This window comes from Syngnathoides biaculeatus, chromosome 13, assembly GCF_019802595.1.
Source record: "Syngnathoides biaculeatus isolate LvHL_M chromosome 13, ASM1980259v1, whole genome shotgun sequence".
In the NCBI taxonomy this organism is placed as follows: domain Eukaryota; kingdom Metazoa; phylum Chordata; class Actinopteri; order Syngnathiformes; family Syngnathidae; genus Syngnathoides; species Syngnathoides biaculeatus.
Genome location: NC_084652.1, coordinates 16180329 through 16197967, shown reverse-complemented (window position 1 = coordinate 16197967; position 17639 = coordinate 16180329). Strand labels below are relative to the sequence as shown.

At 41.8% G+C, this 17639-nt stretch overlaps 1 protein-coding gene and 1 long non-coding RNA gene across 7 annotated transcripts; one reads left to right on the top strand and one right to left on the bottom strand.

The window, feature by feature from the left end:
* Positions 1–466: 466 nt before the first annotated feature.
* LOC133511236 (uncharacterized) lies at positions 467–10461 on the bottom strand. Of its 2 annotated transcripts, XM_061839974.1 has the most exons (13): positions 10384–10461; positions 9076–9178; positions 8270–8476; positions 7522–7620; positions 6431–6581; positions 5526–5815; positions 5308–5418; positions 4100–4247; positions 3718–4022; positions 3516–3617; positions 2343–2487; positions 2135–2251; positions 467–740 (listed from the first exon to the last, which is right to left on the bottom strand). In XM_061839974.1, exons 2-13 carry the CDS (start codon positions 9175–9177, stop codon positions 688–690), a joined length of 1830 nt encoding a protein of 609 aa, XP_061695958.1. In that variant the 5' UTR covers position 9178; positions 10384–10461; the 3' UTR covers positions 467–687. The 2 variants fall into 2 exon arrangements, with proteins under 2 accessions (XP_061695958.1, XP_061695957.1); XM_061839973.1 differs by lacking the exon at positions 10384–10461 and having other exon boundaries at positions 9076–10163.
* On the top strand, positions 673–16728 carry LOC133511261 (uncharacterized). Of its 5 annotated transcripts, none has more exons than XR_009797829.1 (8): positions 673–811; positions 8139–8216; positions 8410–8497; positions 10446–10556; positions 12653–12747; positions 13880–13973; positions 14648–14691; positions 14792–16728. It is a non-coding gene; the product is annotated as an uncharacterized LOC133511261 (long non-coding RNA). The 5 variants fall into 5 exon arrangements; XR_009797827.1 differs by adding an exon at positions 10182–10223 and having other exon boundaries at positions 14648–16728; XR_009797825.1 differs by having other exon boundaries at positions 14648–16728.
* Positions 16729–17639: the final 911 nt, after the last annotated feature.

Sequence of the window (17639 nt, the reverse complement as noted above, 5' to 3'; positions counted from 1 at the left end):
ACAAAGGTCACAGGGTTGTTGGAGCCTATCCCAGCTCTGTGGACAGGAGGTGGGCTACACCCTAAAAAGGTTTCCGGCCAATTTGCAGGCCAAACAGAGACAACTCTTCACACCTAGGGGCAATTTGGAGTCTCCAATGAATGCATGTTTTTGGGATGTGGGAGGAAACTGGAGCGCCCGGAGAAAACCCATGCAGGCACCAGGAGAACATGCAAACTCCACAAAGGCGACGTCCAGATTTGAACCCCAGTCCTCAGAACTGTGGGGCCAACGCCCTAACCAGGCATTAAATAAAATCACACTTGGAACAGTCCTAGAGTGACTCAAAGTTGAAACTTTATTCATGATGTTTTTGGCATCCATAAATACTTTACATTGTTGGCACATAAAAGAACACAGATTACAAATAATTGTGATCAGGGTTGGGTTTCTACTCAAACAGTTTAAACTCGTCAGACCAGACACGTCTAATTGAGTCTAATGAGCTGCTTTCATGACGACCCCTCCCCCCTCACTCTCACACAGCTTAATCAAAAAGAAGACACGCACAGAGACAACATAAAAATCAAACAAAATATTATCAGAACACACTATGGGGTGTTTTCACAGGTGTACGGAGGAGAGCGCTGTAACTCGTTGATTGTATTTGAACGGATGACGTCCTCATCTGCCGCTTTTCTACTCTTCTCAGCCTTGAAGCGCTGCCAGCAGTGTGACGAGGCTCATCAGGATCAGCATAGCTACACGGGAGAAGAGAATTTACATTTTTCATGAGCATCCTGCTATGGCTTGAATACAACAATTGACACTGGTAAGACTTGCCTAACTTAACGTTCGAAGTAAGTAACGTTCAGGAACCTTTCAGGAGGAACCTTTTGAAGAGCAATTCATGAAAACTTTTGTAAGCAATTGTTTTTTTTTTCTTTCTGCATTTCTTTGTCATGGAGGACATTAGAGGTGTTGGAAGTGGTCATTCAACATTCTGAGAAAATTCCACAGAAATGGTGGCCACTCGCTACTCAACTTGGTGTCCAATGATTGGGAACTGTTGTTTAAAGGGCCACTGTCGTGAAATGCATGCTTTTTAGTTTGTTATTAATGAAAAAACAGAAGCTGACATGGACCCATGCGTTTTTTTTTTTTTTTTTTTTCACCACACATGATTTTAATGTATACAGCTTTTTGTAACTCCCACCATGAAAATCCTCTCGAGGGATTTGTTTTGAGAAGAAGCAGAAAAGTGACATACATGGCGGAACCGCTCTCAAGTGGACTCGTTTGTTTCCATTAGTTTTACCTCCGGGAAGCTAGCTCGTTGTTCCTTCGTGTTAGCCAAAATGCCGGCTCGTTGCATTGCTGGACATTGCTTGAACACTCAGGAGGACGGATTTACCCTTCATAAGTTTGCAAGAGACCCGTTTCGTCGTGAAAAATTGATTGCATGGGTCCAGAGGACGAGAGCTTTGTGGGTTCCAAATGACAGGTAGATGTGTATACAGCTACTTAAAAAAAAACAATAGTTGGGGGGGCGTAATCCGTAAATCAGGATTGCTAAATGTGTCGATGTGCGCATCGGAAGGTTTCCGTGCAGCAGCCGCTGAAGGACGGCCTCGGCAGGCCTCGTGGATCGCTATCGGCCTTGACGGCCGGGGTGGCTTGTCGCCGCGGTGCCTCACGTCTGCCGCGGAAGTGGGCGTTTATCACCGCCGCGCGCAGGTGGATAGGGCGGGGAGGTGGTTTGGCCATGATCTGCATATCATCTAAATATAGCTTGAAATGATAGGATAATATTGCCCCGGTCAATTCACTCGTTGTGAGATGTTCTCTTCTTGGAAAAGAGCTTCCGTGTCAGAAGGGGTGTGTTCGTCTCCCACAGTAGCGGCCACAGAATGTTTTCAATGGCGAATGTCCTGGGTGACATCGCAGACAGTAAATGCAGCCAATATGGCGACCACTTGGATGTCGAATGAGACTTCCGCAACTTTGCGTGTGGATGACGCGCTCTGCGCTCATTTATTTTTTTGTGTAGAAATTGAAGTGAATAATCTTATATGAAGTTTTCATTTCAATATCTATTTTAGAATGTTTGTTTAAAGGGATGACACAAGACCTTAAACATTCAATGGTGACTTACCGCCACTGCTCTTTCCGGCTCCGGCGCCATTCTCCGCCTGGACTTCCAGGATCTCACCGGTGGGTGAGGTGAGGTTCTGTCTTTGATTCAGAAGGATCTGGAATTCGTTGAAAGTATCTGTAGAAGGATGGAAGAGAGGTGAGCGAGACCTTCCAAAACAGCTTCTTCCTTACTTGTCGGCCTTTAGCTTGAGCGTCTTTTGACTTACTGTCAGTCAGCGTTCCATTTCCTAGCAAGATGTCTGCAACGGTTCCGTCGATCTCCCTGGTTTCCACCCCGTTTAAATTTGCAATGGTGAACTCGCATTCGATGGATCTGCCGGTCACATTAATAGTTGCATTGCCGATAATCACCTGCGGACAGAAGTCAGTGATTGGGAGGGGTTGTTATTGTTCAAGTTTCAGCAAAAGTCACGGACGCGTTTGCTTTTGAAATGCATTAAATACATTTGAAGATGTGTGCAAAGACGGAGAACAATCTAATACTGGATTTGTGAAGTATGGAGTGAAAGTGGGTTGTCTGAATTTTGGGGGGGAAAGGGTACAATGGGGTCATCACCAGAGCACAACGTGAGTCGGTCCTCCCTCGCTAAATAAGTCACGAGCCCCGTCAATGGCATTTTTTTTTTTTTTTTTTTTTTTTGCAGTGTACAGCTGGGGTCTTAAGGAAACAAAATAATCAAATTTTATGTTTATATATATATATATATATATATATATATATATATGCCTGTTGGTAGGCTTTTCAAAAAAATCAGTTCCTTACTTTTTACTCATGCTAACAAGATTTCTAAGATTAGAATTTCCCAGTCCCTCTTTACAGTTGTGCTAAAAAAAAATATTGCCAACTTTGGGTATCAATACTTTTCTTTTTCATGTCAAACTGGCAAAAAAAAAAAAACAAAACTTTTGATCTAGTTTCAACGTGACAAGATTTGCCAAAATTGTCTTTCAAAATGCAAAGTCTTGCTACCTCGGCATGTACAGTACAGGTATTTCTGAAGTTCAGATGATGGCTTTATGATAAAAATGAGACCTTATCGGGTAATGTTTTTTGTTGGATATTGCCTATAGAAAATCTAACTTAAACCATTCATGGGTAGGGTGGCAATTTTTTGCCTTATTGAGATAAAAGTCTCCTAACAGGCCACAATCAAGGAAATAGCACTTCTTTTTCGTTTATGGTTAAATTATGTGATAACTTTACTCATTTATAATCTCGTCCCAAAAGTGAGACGCTGCCCACGAATGGGTTAATTTCTCAACACATGATAACACTATATTGGCAAATGTATACATTGTTAATCCATAGGGTGTAATATAGTGTATGTGTGTTATGTAGCGATGCGAAGAAATGAAAAGAAATAAAGTGGAAGGCTCACCCTCTCATTTACAGTTAAACTCCCATCAACGTTGTCTCTTGTCAAAGTTCTGAAGATTATTCCATCAGTGCCATTTCCACAGGCAAAAATTGAGCTGGTGCCCTGTAGAAAAATTGAAGAAGAAAAAAATTGTGATCAACATCTCAGTCTTCCACCACCCCTTTCGGGTTCTACGGCATCCGATCTGACGGCGGGGCCTCACCACCGACGCATTCCGGGCCAATCCGAGTGCAATGTATCCCATGGAGTAGCCGCTGAGTCTGACGGTCATGTTGAACATGTTGGTCATCGTGGAAACTGTGACGTTGCTCGACTTGAACTGGCACATGTTGTCGATCAAGGGGTCGCAGTCCTCCGGCGTCTCCACGCACAAATTGGTTATCCCGCAACCTTCCCGGCTAATATTCAAGGACATAATCTCCACCAAAGGGTCTTCGATGTTAGCCGTGGGGTCTGTGATGTCCAGCGGTCCGCTGTCCCTTGAGACTTCAAAGTTTTCAAAGGCACCTGGACAACGCAAGTGGGAGGTGAGGAAAAGGTTCTTCGTCTTCATTATGGCAAAGAGGTTTGAACATCTCACTTACCTCCGTTGATGGCTCCCGTCCCCACCACGACGGAGCTGACGGATCCCATGGAAGCTTCTCTGGTCATGGTGTTGGTGCTCATGTCAACGATGGTGAAAGTACATTGGATGGACGTGCCGTTCACGGTAGAGTAGATATCGGCCACTTGCTGCAAAGGTGGAGATACCGCAAATTTACATTTGAAGTAATTGGAGACTAATGAAGAGCTGAGACCAAAATGACTTAAGTTGGCAATTTTAGGGCTTGGAACTTGATAGCAAAAACTTACTAAAGACTAGCCTTCAAATTCAAAGCTGCTTGGCTGAAATACCAGACCAGAAGAGCCGCCATCTTTTTAAGCCATTCAACACTTACTCCTGCTTCAAATGAACAATTCATGTGAAGACTTCTGGCTCTCTTTTTTTTTTTCCTTTTTCTCCGCTTGTCTGTTGTATGTCAAATTAATTAAGTTGAAAACGCATTTTGTGTCTATGCTGTATTTGTTGGAATTGTCATGTTGCATTAGGTTTGTCACGGTTGGTTGCTCAACATGTAAGATGGATGTTGAACAGATTCTGTGTAGATCTGTGACAACATGGCACAGGTGTCAAGTAGTGGTCCGGGGACCAGATCCGGCCCGTCACATCATCCTATGTGGCCCGCGAGAGTGTGCATCAATTTTTTTTTTTTTGTAGCTGAAATGTAAAAATTCCAAGATATTGCGTGCATTTTTTTTTTTTTGTAGCTGAAATGTAAAAATTCCAAGATATTGCGTGCATTTTTTTTTTTTTGTTACCAACTCCCCCCTACCCTTTTGAAATAACATTGATTCATAATGCACAAACTGTCAAACACAGTTCAAAACTAATTATTGTGTATATGTAACAATCTGAGGTAATCAAGCATTCGTATAGATTTTTAACTATAACAGCCCACCAAGCGGAACCATCGTGAAAAAATCAGAGAACCCTGCTATAGAGTATGTTTTTGTGTTTTCTCGATTGACTGACTTGCTGAAGCCGATTCATGACTTGACTCGACTTGCTTGATATTTGGTGGCGACTTCACATGCCTTGTTTGATTTTTGCCACAGTTTCTTGGAACTTGCTAGAAATGTGAAGGTAAGTCTCAAGACAAACCACTGACTTCCACATATAGTATTGTACATGATTTACTCCCACCTCTTGTAGATAGCAATTCGGTATGTGAAAGTAAAGTGGAAGCCTCACCCTCTCCACTTCAGTGAGTGAGTTGTCGGTGTTGTTCCTTTGCAGTGTTTGGAACACAAAGGAGTTCCCGTCACTGCTGTTTCTGCCACAGGTGTAAAGAATGGTCACACCCTGTGGAGAGAGAAATCGAGTGATATCAGCGGGAGTGGTTTTGGTTTGTAGTTCCTTGTCATCAGTCGGGAATGATTGAAAGAAATTTTGATTCAGCCGCAGTGTACCTCTGAGGAATTCGCTGTGAGTCCCATGGCGATGAATCCTTCTGACTCTCCGGCGAGCTCCACCGAGATGTTGAAGATTCCGTTCATGGGAGTGTCGGTGTTCAAGGATGTGAACAGACACTCCCCAGTTGACTGAGGGTCACAGCGTTCTGGCTCCTCAATGCACAGTTTTTCGTTTCCACAGCCGTCTCGGTTGATGTTCAAAATTTTGGGAAGGAAGACAGTGTCTTGTGGGTTAGTGAGGTTCACCCTGTTGCTTGTGAACGTTTCTTGGAAGGTCTCGGTCAGCCCTGAAGAGGGAAGGACCACAAGCGTTTTAGACATGAGTCCCTAGACCTGTACGAGTGATCTTCAGGATCTAGGGTTGCGATCACAACAGCACCCTGTAGTGGGATTTAGCGCAACTCGAGTTGGGTCCTCGTGTGGTTCAGTTGGACAGGTAAACATATTTACAATGTGGAGATATCTATTAAGAAATCATTGAAAATATATGCCTGGGAATCAAATTCTCCTGAATGATGTAACGTTCACAATTTTAAGATTGTCAGAAATTTGGGATCCTTTTGTTTTGGGTAAAATACACATGATTTGCAAATACTGGACTTGACTTCTATTGGGCAGTTATAATATATCCCCAGGAATTCACATAAATGTTAACATGTTCTTTGTGTTTAAAAAATGAAATGTGAAAACATGGAAGTTATTGATCTGCACTGGGTGACAACAATATACTGTATACACGGTTTTGTTTCTCTCAGTAATGATGGAATGGTTGCCATTTTAAGAATTCATGGGATTTGATGATGAAAATCAAATCAACTGGTCTGACTCATCCTGTCCTAGTTGTAATAGTTTTCTGAATCCATTTGTTCAACTAAAAGTATAGTAGTAGTAGCATGACTTACCAGTGGTACTGTTCACCGTTCCATTTCCTAAGACGACAAAGGCCGTTGTCCCGTCCATATCCTCGCCTTTCATGCTTGTGTTCACATTTGGAATAATAAATTCACATTGGATTCTATCCCCGTCCAGACTGCTGCGGATCTGAGTCGTAGTCTAAGGGTGGGATGAGGAGGAAAAAAAAAACAAGCATATTAATTGTTCATGTACACCGAAAGGTCAGAAGACAATTCTTCGTGTATAATGCACAACTCAGGAGGGGTTATCAAATTTGAATTCAGGAACGTTTTCCAGACGAGATTGTGTAATATAAGAACGAGAGCGGATCTCGTATTGCGGCGCGACTGGTTAGAGCATTGTCTTCCCACTTCTGAGGACTGGGTTTCAAATCCTGGCCCCGCCTGTGTGGAGTTTACATGTCCTCCCCGTACCTGCGTGGGTTTTCTCCGGCCACTCCGGTTTCCTCCCACATCCCAAAATCAAATTGCCCTTTGGCGTGAATGTGAGTGCAAATTTGTTTCTACGTGCCCTCGATCGGATTGCAACCAGTTCAGGGTGTGCCCGCGACCCTTGTGAGGATAACCGGATCAGAAAATAGGTGGATGGATGTCTTCTTTTTTCTCGCAGATTTTTCCCATGAACTCACTTCACTTTTTTTTTATTCTGACAAAATATATCTTTGTTCATGAATAAATTAATGAAAAAAATAGTTTGAAAAAACATAATTCCCTGGATAAAATAAAAGAAATATATAATAATCCCTATGGCATGTAGGGTCACACTTGGTAGTTTGTTAAATCGACGTTAGGATTATAAACTGGAAATTCCCCGACCTGAAATGTTTACAAACCCTTCGCAAGTACTTTATTTATTCACGGCCACAGAAACCACTCCACACAAAACCTCTCCTAAAATAATTATTCGGGAGGTTTTGCCTCAGCTGTGCTTGAGAGCGCGAGCCACCTGTTCTTCCGGAGTTGACAAAGGAACGGGTTTGAAAAGAAACACTGACTCGTCGCATGCTAATTCATCATGAGCTTGACAGCAGAGTTTCGTTGCGAAACGTTTTAGGACAGCGAAAGGAAGGCTTGCTTACCCTCTCGTTTGGCATCAGAGTTCCATTTGGGTATCTGTTCAGGGTTTGGAAGAAAAAAGTGCTGTTGTTCATTCCACAGACGAACAGCTGGGTGATGTTCTGTGGGGTGACGAAGACCGGAGAGTTAAGGTCATGCGCACAAACATCCGGATTGAAAGAAATCAAGCAATACTTTACAATTCACACGTCTCACAAACAAACACAAATGTTTGGAGAGAGATTTCTATTTGGATGTCAACTATCTCCTCCTGGTGCTTCCTTTTAACCGTGAAGCAATGTTCAGAATTTAAATTAAAACTTGCACTTCTCGCCCAGAGTCATCTGCGATAGGCCTTATCACTTCCAATGACCCTAGTGAGGATAAGTAGAACGGAAAACGAGTGGATGCACTTTTTTTTTTTTTTTAGCTTCATTGTTTCCAAACATCGAGAGATTTGGATCCAAGGGATTCCCGTCATCTACTGACAATTATTCTCTTGCTAAGTGCTCTGAAATAATCTTCAAATAATGCAGGGATTTCAAAGTGAGTCACATCAATTTCCCTAAATGATGATGCAAATTCGTAATGTTTGAGGATTTCCGGAATTTGGAGAAAAAAGGCAAACTTTGTATTTCAGGTTCACGGAACGTGGAGGTTTCCACCATATTCCTGGGAATTCTCATAGGATGCGGACCGCTACGTTCCTACTAAAAAGGTAACTTAGCCAAGTGAGCTCAACTTTTTCTTGTTCCTTGTCCGCCCTCTCACCTCAGCGAAATTCTGCGTGAGTCCGAAGGCGATTAGTCCCGTCGAGATTCCGCTGAGTCCAACGGACAGGTTGAATCCGTCTGGAGCCATGGGGGTGGTCGCGCTCAAGGACGTAAACAGACAGGGGGTCTCGCCCATAGGGTCGCAGTCTTCCGGCAACTCCAGGCACAGGACGCTCATCCCACAGCCTCTCAGGGTCACGTTTGCCTTGAGGAAGAACACCCAAAGGTTTGCCTTTATTATTTAGAAAAGTGGTAACATTTTGCAAAATAAATAAAGAAATACAAATAAGAAGAACAATAACTAATAATAATTTGGCAACATCATAGACAATTTACATCTTGAATAAACCTAATATGTATCAGAGACGACTTCCAACAGGGCTAACGAATTAAATATAATTTTGCCTTCAATCAAGCCAGTATGATTTTTTTTTTTTTTTTTTTTTTTGGGGTGGAGCCAAGCACACGTTCAGTTTTATGATTTTGTGATTTTGGTCACTTTTTTTTTTTTTTTAAACGAGCAAGAGTCACGTGTTTTCGTAGACACCAAGGATTTTTTTTTTTTTTTTCACATAAATGCATTTCTTAAAAGTCTTCAGTGATCCTTTACATGCATTTGTTTTTGGTAAACTACAAAGACAATTCAGTCTTGAATGAACAAAAGATGTTTTTGTAAGTGAGGGAAATCTGTTTTCTACATAAATAGCTCATTTTCCAAAAGCACTTAATTACAGTATTCAGTGGGTCCTTCATGTACATATTTTAGGAAACATCCGAGAGAGTTCAAGTCATTGAAAAGCAAACCTCTGTGGAATTGTCGAAGGTCAAATGTTCCGTTGCCCGCACGCCCGCAAATGCGGCCAGAACGCTCGCCACGGTCGCGACTAGGATGATCCCTCGATGCATTCTGACGGGAAAAATCATCAGCAGAATGTGACTACACTGTTCAAACATATTTCTGGCACATCAATATTTGCTCAGAGAAAAGAGCAATGCTGTTCCTAAATAAATAATGCAAGCATGTTTACCTTATCAATTTATGACTTTATCTCAAATTTACATTGGATGATGCTTACGGGTCTATTCTATCATTGTATTTAATATGACTATGAAAAAATAAAGTCCCATTTTTGTTGTCACGAATTCCACTGAATCCATTCCCAATTCCAATTCCCCTTCAATTCGCAACCTTAAAAATAACCCCAAATTAAGCAACCAGAAGTACATGATGCAGAAAACATGGATATTTCGATTGGCAATATATCGACTTATATGCATGTGTGTGTATATATACCGACAATATTCCCCATTGTTTCATCTTGATGTAAAGTTCATAATGAATGAATGATGAAGTAATTACTGTAACATTCCCCAAATGTGGTTACTTGAAGCGGACCGTTTTGGTATTTCAGATACAGGTTGACAATTTGTAACATTTCAAGGGTATTTATGAGTGATTACAAAATATTTCACCTCATTCCCTTAAATTTTCACTAATCCTGATTTCATGTTTACGATTCCTAGCGGCAGGTTGGCGCTCCCGCCTCACAGTTCTGAGGACGTGGGTTCAAGTCCCAGCCTCGCCTCTGCCCCAAAACGTACCTGGTCGGGTACTTCAAAACTAAATTGCCCGTAGGTGTGAATGTGTGTGTGAATTGTGTCTATGTGGCCCGCGATTGGCTGGCGAGCAGTTCAGGGTGTGTCCCGCCTCTAGCCCGAAGGCTCCAACGGGCCCACAACCCTGGTGACGAAAAGCGTAATGGAAAATTGAATTTGGCAACTCCTTTGAGTTTCAGATACAAACAAGTCATAAAATTTGGATATGCAACATTTTTACAGGGCGAGGACAAAATCTCCATGGTAATTCCCATAAATGCCTTTTAATCCTGCCTTTCATTTTTAATTCCCAGAATTTTGCACACCTAAACTAACTCAGCCAACTTCTTTTTCAGGTAAAAATTCACCAAATTTACAACTTTAAGACGCTTTTTTTTTTTGTACATCTACAGTTAAAACATATTTGCAGCACATCTATATTAGTTTAAAAAAAAAAAGCATTCCCTTAATTAAACATCCCAATGTAGTCTAAAGTATGAATTTGCAGAGCCTTACCTTTAATCTTGTACGAGCTTCAAATGATGTTGTCTTAAATGTCTTTTTCTCTTTTCTCTGAGCGGACGAATGAGTGTGGGAACCAGGTAGCCTCCTTAAATACACGCCCGCACACACTGGCGACGATGCTGCTGGAAGGCGTGGCCGCTGGAAGAAACTCGTATGCCTGCGAGGTGCTTTTTCATTTCCTCATCACGCTGACATGCCAAGGAGTTGTTGACAAGTTTCGTAAAAAGCTTTTGCCATGCAGTCATGCTCTCTGGCATTCACATGTGCATGCAGCAATGTACAGGAATTGCATGATAATCAAACAAAAATGCACTCAGAAGACTCCATTTTGGAGGTAAAGTCCATATAAGTCGATATGCGTCTTTGATTACAACTCGCGGGTGTAATGGCCGCTTACTCATCATTCATAATGAATGATAATTACTATAATTCTCTCCCCCCCCCTCCAGTTTGTTAAAACTGCCGTTCTTAGATAATCAGCATTTGGACAAGTAATGCTCAATTATGTCAAACTGGGACACATGTTGGGAACAGACTGTATGGTACTTTGGGGATAATTTAAAAAAAAAAAAAAAAAAAAAAGGCAAAATTTCAACTCTGATCCTCAGCCTTTACCTAACCCAAAAATTAATCCTGAACCCAACTCAATGTTATCCTGAGCGCGACGGCAGCAAAAAGAAAAGTGTCGTACATACTTTCAATGCAAATCAAGCATAACAGAATTGAGAAACAATAACGATACATGGCCCAAAAAAATATATACTTGAGACGCTAATACAATAACAGGAGTCATACGTTGAACACCAAAGCCTGATCTCGGAAGCTAAGTGAGTTTGGCCCTGGTTAGTACTAGGATGGGAGAGCACCTGGGAATACCAGGTGCTGTAAACTTCTCTCCCCGGCTAGATGCAGAGGTGGTTGCGTCAGGAAGGGCATCCTGCATAAAACTGTGCCGAACAAATATGCGTTCATCTAAGATGACACGCTGTGGCGACTCCTAACGGGACAAGCCGAAAGGAACAGAAGAAGATATGTTGAACTCCAAAGTGCAGGGAAGTCAGTGGTGGGAGGCCAGACTAGGAGTTATATGCTCCCTCTTATGTGTTCCAGTTAAAAGGTGAGCGGGAGCATATTGAAGCAACTGAAGATGTTTGAGAGGGGGCTGGCTGACTCCAAAATAAAAGTGCATTGCAGTCATCCATCTGAGTTACGTTTTGGCGTCACGGTGGTCCAACTCGCTGGATTGTTGCCCTCACAGTTCTGAGGACTGGGGTTCAAAACACGGCCCCGCCTGTGTGGAGTTTGCATGTTCTCCCAGGGCCTGTGTGGGTTTTCCCCAGGCACTCCAGGTTCCCTCCCACATCCCAAAAACTTCCAATATTAATTGGACACTCTAAATTGCCCCTAGATGTGATTGTGAGTGCGACAGTTGCCTGTCTCCACGTGCCCTGCCATTGGCTGGCAACCAGTTCAGGGTGTACCCCGCCTCCTGCCCGTTGACAGCTGGGATTGGCTCCAGCAATCCCACGACCCTCGTGAGGATAAGTGGCTCAGAAAATGGATGGATGAACGGATGGGTGCATCTGGCCTCGCTTACCCCCTTCATCCCCTACTTCCCTCAGGAACAGAACGTTTAAAAAAAACTGGAGCAATATTCTTTTTTTTTTTTTTTTTTAAATAACATATATTCATTTTCATTTCATTGCACTCTTTTTAAAAATTGGAACTTAAAAGCAAATATGACAATTTGTGCCCATGCTTGCTCTAAACTTTGGGATTGAACTGTAATTACTTAATAAGTCTTAACCCAAAATCTTTTCTCTAGGTTTTTGGTATTTTAAATTTATGCAACCCTGAGTGACATCATCAAAATGATTCCTTGGCCCAAAAAATGCCCAAAACAAAATGTAAGGTGTAGCTTGTGAATAGCGTGGAAACCGGAAGCTAAATTATAAGTTTAGCAGGTGTTTGAGACTTTTTTTTTTTTAGGCACCTTCCATGATGAGGATAATCGAGAACAGGACGCCAAGGTATTTGATCTCACCAAACAGGAAATAAACAGCTTTGAATCAGAATATAAAATGCAAATGCTTCTTGCCAGGGTGTGGTGATTCCACAAAAAAAAGAAACACCAATGCTTTTGCCACCAAGCTATTTTACGTCCTTCTTACGTCAACGGTAGAGGAAGTTGATGAGCGAGTTATGTGAGCCGGAAGTGCAGTATAAAAAAAACAATGTTAATTTTTTTTCATAATTCCAGAACCCAGAAAAAACAAGCCTGTCAAAAACTGAGTCATGGAATTCTGCATGTCCCCAACTGGAAAAAAAAATCTAACACTGATCAGCTGACTCATGGTGAGCGGTGGAACACGTGACTGATGGCCTGTTAATCACACGGATGACACATACACACACACACATGAAAACATACACATGAACACCCACCGAAAAACAACCAAAACGGGCATTTTTCAAAACATCAAGGAGAATTTTGGTCCGGAATAAATCCAATATGGGTTTACACAATTTTGTAAATTGAATGGTTTTAAACCAGCCTTAATCATCAATAATAACGCCACCATTTAGTCTTCAATGAATGGAATGTGCAAGGAATTTAGTCTTCAACCAGCCTATAATTTTTTTTTTTTTGTCTAGAAAAAGTCTTCACTTAACAAAACCATGTTTCTTTTTTTTTTTTTTTTTTTAATCGACAACGACAGGTTAGTCTTCAATGAACCTTGCGTCCAGGTCTTCAGTGAGCTCAGGCGACATTTTTGTAAAATCGAAAACAAGTTGACAGGATGTGTTCAATGGACAAAACAGTCACAGTCAGTTTGGTCTTCAACGAGCCCAACAAATATTTTGTAAACATCAAAGGGAAATGATTATTTAAAGACCCAAGATGTATTCTGCTAACATCTCAGACAATTCAGTCTTAAAACTAACTTTTGTGCACATAAATGACGCTGCGAATGATTTCATGGCCCTAACGTTAGATGATAACCGTGTTTTGTAATGATCAAGGAACGTTTCTCTCTTAGCCAACCAAAATTTTTGTAAACAAAGATATTTACGAGAAATGAAGCAAACATTTTTTTTTCCAAACACCAAAGACAATTTAGTCTTGAGTCACCCGAGCACGTGTTTTGTAAACAATATGGTGAAGTCAGTGTCCCGAAGAGATCAGCAAATAGTATTTATGATTTAATGGCCATAGCATGCGCGAATTTGGAGACCTCAATAGAAGGATGAGTTACCAGACCTAAATCATGCCTTTGCGTCGAACTCAATTTGACCTCTCTGTCGATCTCAGACCCCTACTGGGTTTGTATTCTGTAAGCATCTCTTTCATGTATTCAGTCCCTAAAACATTCAATGATTTATAGAGCAGTAGCAGAACTTTAAAATCTATTCTAAAGCTGACTTGAAGGAAGTGTAAAGACTTTAGAATTGGACTTCCATGCTCTGCCCTTTTTGTCCCAATCAGAACCCGAGCTGCAGCATTCTGAATGACCTGCTGCTGTTTCATGCTCTTTTTGGGGAGTCCAGTCAGAAGACCATTACGATCAAATCTGCTTGAGGTAAAGGCGTGGATGAGCTTTCTCTTGGTTTGCAAGCCATCACTCTGGATGTGGGATTTTTAAGTCTCCAACTAACCAAACAAACACATTTTTTAAGTCTTCAGTGAAGCTAACATATACAGCAAACATTTGAAGTGATTTAACAAACCTAATGTATGCCTTTGTCAAAATCAGAAACAAACTAATTTGCCCCATGGTATTATCAATGGGGATTGGAATCCAGCATGTGGATAGCATGTGACTCTTTATACAGTACATAGTTGGTTTGTCCAACAAGAAAATCTGGTTTGATTCTAACAATGCGTTCTTGTGCGGCGCGACTCTCTCTACACGTCATGAAGGTGCTGTATGCTGAGATCAATTCTGATAAAGGGAAATTTTTGCATGCTGAGTTATTTGCGGTAAATCTCTCCGTCCTGACGGAAGACATTTCAATTGTTGACGCATTTCCAATTTTTACAGCACGTTTTTGAGTGGGGGAAAAAGCCTGCACAAAAACAATGGCTCTGGAAAAATAGGTAGCTAAAAAATATTTGTCCTTTCATGGCAATGAATTTTGTAGCGTACATATGTGTGCAATAAACCAGGCACCGCTGACTACCTGTCCAATAGAGTCCCAACAGTGACGCATAGTGGGGGCAGCAACATGTGATGTAGGTGTTTTTCACCTGCAGGGACACCTTCTCCAGAGAGCTGAGAACCTCGGACTGGGCCAAAGGTTCACCTTCCAACAGCACAATGACCCTAAGCACACAGCTAAAATAGAAAAGGTGCGGCTTCAGAACAACTCAGTGATTGCTTTTGGTTGGCCCCAGCAGGAGCTCTGACTTAAACCAAATTGAGGATCTCTGGAGAGACCTGAAAATAGCTCTCCACCAACGTTCACCATCCAACCTGAAAGAACTGGAGAGGATCTGCAAGGATGAATTCCAGAGATGTGAAAAAAACTTGTTGCATCATTCCCAAAAAAGACTCATGGCTGTATTAGTTCAAAAGGGTACGTTTACTCACTTGTGAGCAATGGGTCTGAATACTTGTATATACTTACAAAAAACAGTGAAAAAAGAAGGACAATGAATAGTTTCTGACCCACTATATACATTTCCAGGATATCATATTTGAAGCAAAATCTTTCAGAAAGTTATCACCAGCTCCTCTTTGCATTGTTGTTCGTTACTTTGCAAAAATATTACTGGCACCACGACTGACCACCAAAACGAACCCTTATAGGCATTCAGGTAGTTTGTTGTCTTTTTCGCTGCTTTGCGATATTTGTCACTCATCATTTGGCTCAAGTTACAGCGTTAAAAATTGTTCCCAATAGTGATGTTTGTGATATTGTCAGTGAGTTGAGCCGCGGGATGGTCCCCGTCACTTTTAAGCCGTTGGACTTGTTGCGCTGCTATCAGGGTTCTAAAGTGTGCTGTGTCCATGTGCATTCCTGAATGACACGCCTCACAAAAGGCAGAGTAGACGTGGAATCCAGTTTCTCACATTGAACGAATCCATGTGCCCTGTATATCTGTGAAAGTCGTAATCAGCACCTGTACAATCCTGTATGCCCGCTTGTCTGCCATACTGAAATGTTACATTATCAAAACTGCTCGACCCAACACCAATTTTCATGCCTGTTGTTTTCTGACCGACACCCCAGGGGCGAACCGGACATACTTATATTGACCTATACGGTCCAGCCCTAGTCCCTCCAACATACACTGTTTTCTCCATCCATTATCCAAACCGCATATCCTCACAAGGGTCACGGAGCAGCTTGAGGCTATCCCAGCTAGCTTTGGGCCAAAGGCGGACTAGACCCTGAACTGGTCGCCAGTCAGTCGCAGGGCAGAAATCGACACTTCACATCACTGAGCGGGAATCGATCCCACGCTGCCCGCACCAAAGTCAGACGTGTGCCATCAGTGACTCGCTGTTTTCTCTTACAACTCAATTTCATGTCTGATGACATGAATAAAGCAATCAAATCAAAAGCCTTTATTGTTATTATATGATATGTGTAGGCTGCACGGTGACGCAGCTGGTAAAGCATTGGCCTCACAGTTCTAACCCGGGTTCGATCCCGGCCCTGCCAGTGTGGAGTTTCCATGTTCTCCCAGTGTTTGCCTGGGTTTTCTCCGAGCACTCGGGTTTCTTCCCACATCCCAAAAACATGCTACATTAATTGGACACTCTAAATTACCCCGAGGTGTGATTGTGAGTGCCGCCGTTTGTCTCCATGTGCCCTGCGATTGGTTGGCAACCAGTTCAGAGTGTTGTTATCCTGTTGACAGCTGGGATAGGCTCCCGGTGACCCTCGTGAGGATAAGTAGCTAAGAAAATGGATGGATGGATAAAGTATTAAATGTGAGGTAAAGTGCCAGAGATAAAATATTTACGATCAAGGCACAGTTATTGCTAATAAGTTATTGTTTATTGTTCACAGTCTGATTGCCCATGTCCAGGCAGAGGTCAGATTATTACCTATTGTACTCTGTTACTGCACAGAGAAGTAAGGGGATCAAAGCAAAAGAAAGTGCACCTGCATAGATTTTCACTGCATGACATTGAAAGAACAACTGTATATTCTTTATAATTGCTAGTTATTGGACAAATTAAAAACAACAAATAAAGTAAAATGAAATTTAATATGATGAATGGGTTAGGAAGTCAGATGTTATGAATGTAAGCAGATTCAATGCATGTTTTTTTTTTTTTTTCCTACAGCAAAAATACAATGCAGTAATTTTTGAATCCATCCATCCATTTTCTGAGCTGCTTATCCCCACAAAGGTGGCAGGACTGCTTGAGCCAATCCTGGCTGTAATGGGGCGGGAGGCAGGGTACACGCTGAACTGGTTATCAGCCAATTGCAGGGCACATGGAGACATAACGGTCACAATCACACTTAGGGGCAATTTTAGAGTGTCCAATTAATGTTGGATGTTTTTAGGATGTGGGAGGAAACTGGAGTGCCCAGAGAAAACCACACAGGCACGGGGAAAGCATGCAAACTCCACACTGTTGTTTTTGTCACAAATGTTTTATTGTTTCAAAAAAAAAACATTAAGCGTTTCAGAATGGAATACTAAACAGGATTTTGTAAAACAAACAAAAAAAAAACCCTGCTGACACTAACAAACACAAACAAGTGGCCTATCTATTCTTGTAGAACTAAATAATTACAAATCTCTTATGTCAAACTTCTTTCTAATAAAAGAGATAAAAGGTAGATTCAAACTTTCCACTTGGCCCTTGGGTACACATGAATCTTTCTTATCGTAGAAGTGAGGACATTTGATGCAATCTTTTGTCTCGTCTTGGTCTATAAATTTCTTCCAGGAAAGAGACAGATCCTTTTCCAAAGAGCAAGCGTAGGTAGGTCCAAAAGTGTCGCTCGGTGTTGGGTCTGAACAGAAACAACTAGGACTTCATTGTTACAGGTTTAGGGCTAATCTTTCTCACCACACATCCTCATTTTTTTGGGGGGGGGGGGGCAGTATTAGTGTTTCTATGTGGTCTGTACATTTTGGACATACATGAGGAATATCACCATTGTATATATTTAGGTCTACTGGTGTTTCATACAACCCATCAGCCCTTTAAACTGTGCGTTAATCAACAGAATGCATGCTCATCCTCATAATTCCAATTTCCAAGCCTCAATGTTGT

What these genes read in the sequence shown, in the direction of transcription:
- LOC133511236 (XM_061839973.1), bottom strand. Translation starts at nt 9,225, where the DNA reads ATGTTTGAACAGTGTAGTCACATTCTGCTGATGATTTTTCCCGTCAGA. An exon ending in TCACGCAGAATTTCGCTGAG is followed by an intron (nt 7,621 to 8,269) that starts GTGAGAGGGCGG and finishes GTCACCCCACAG; the next exon opens with AACATCACCCAGCTGTTCGT. An exon ending in TGGCCCGGAATGCGTCGGTG is followed by an intron (nt 3,618 to 3,717) that starts GTGAGGCCCCGC and finishes ATTTTTCTACAG; the next exon opens with GGCACCAGCTCAATTTTTGC.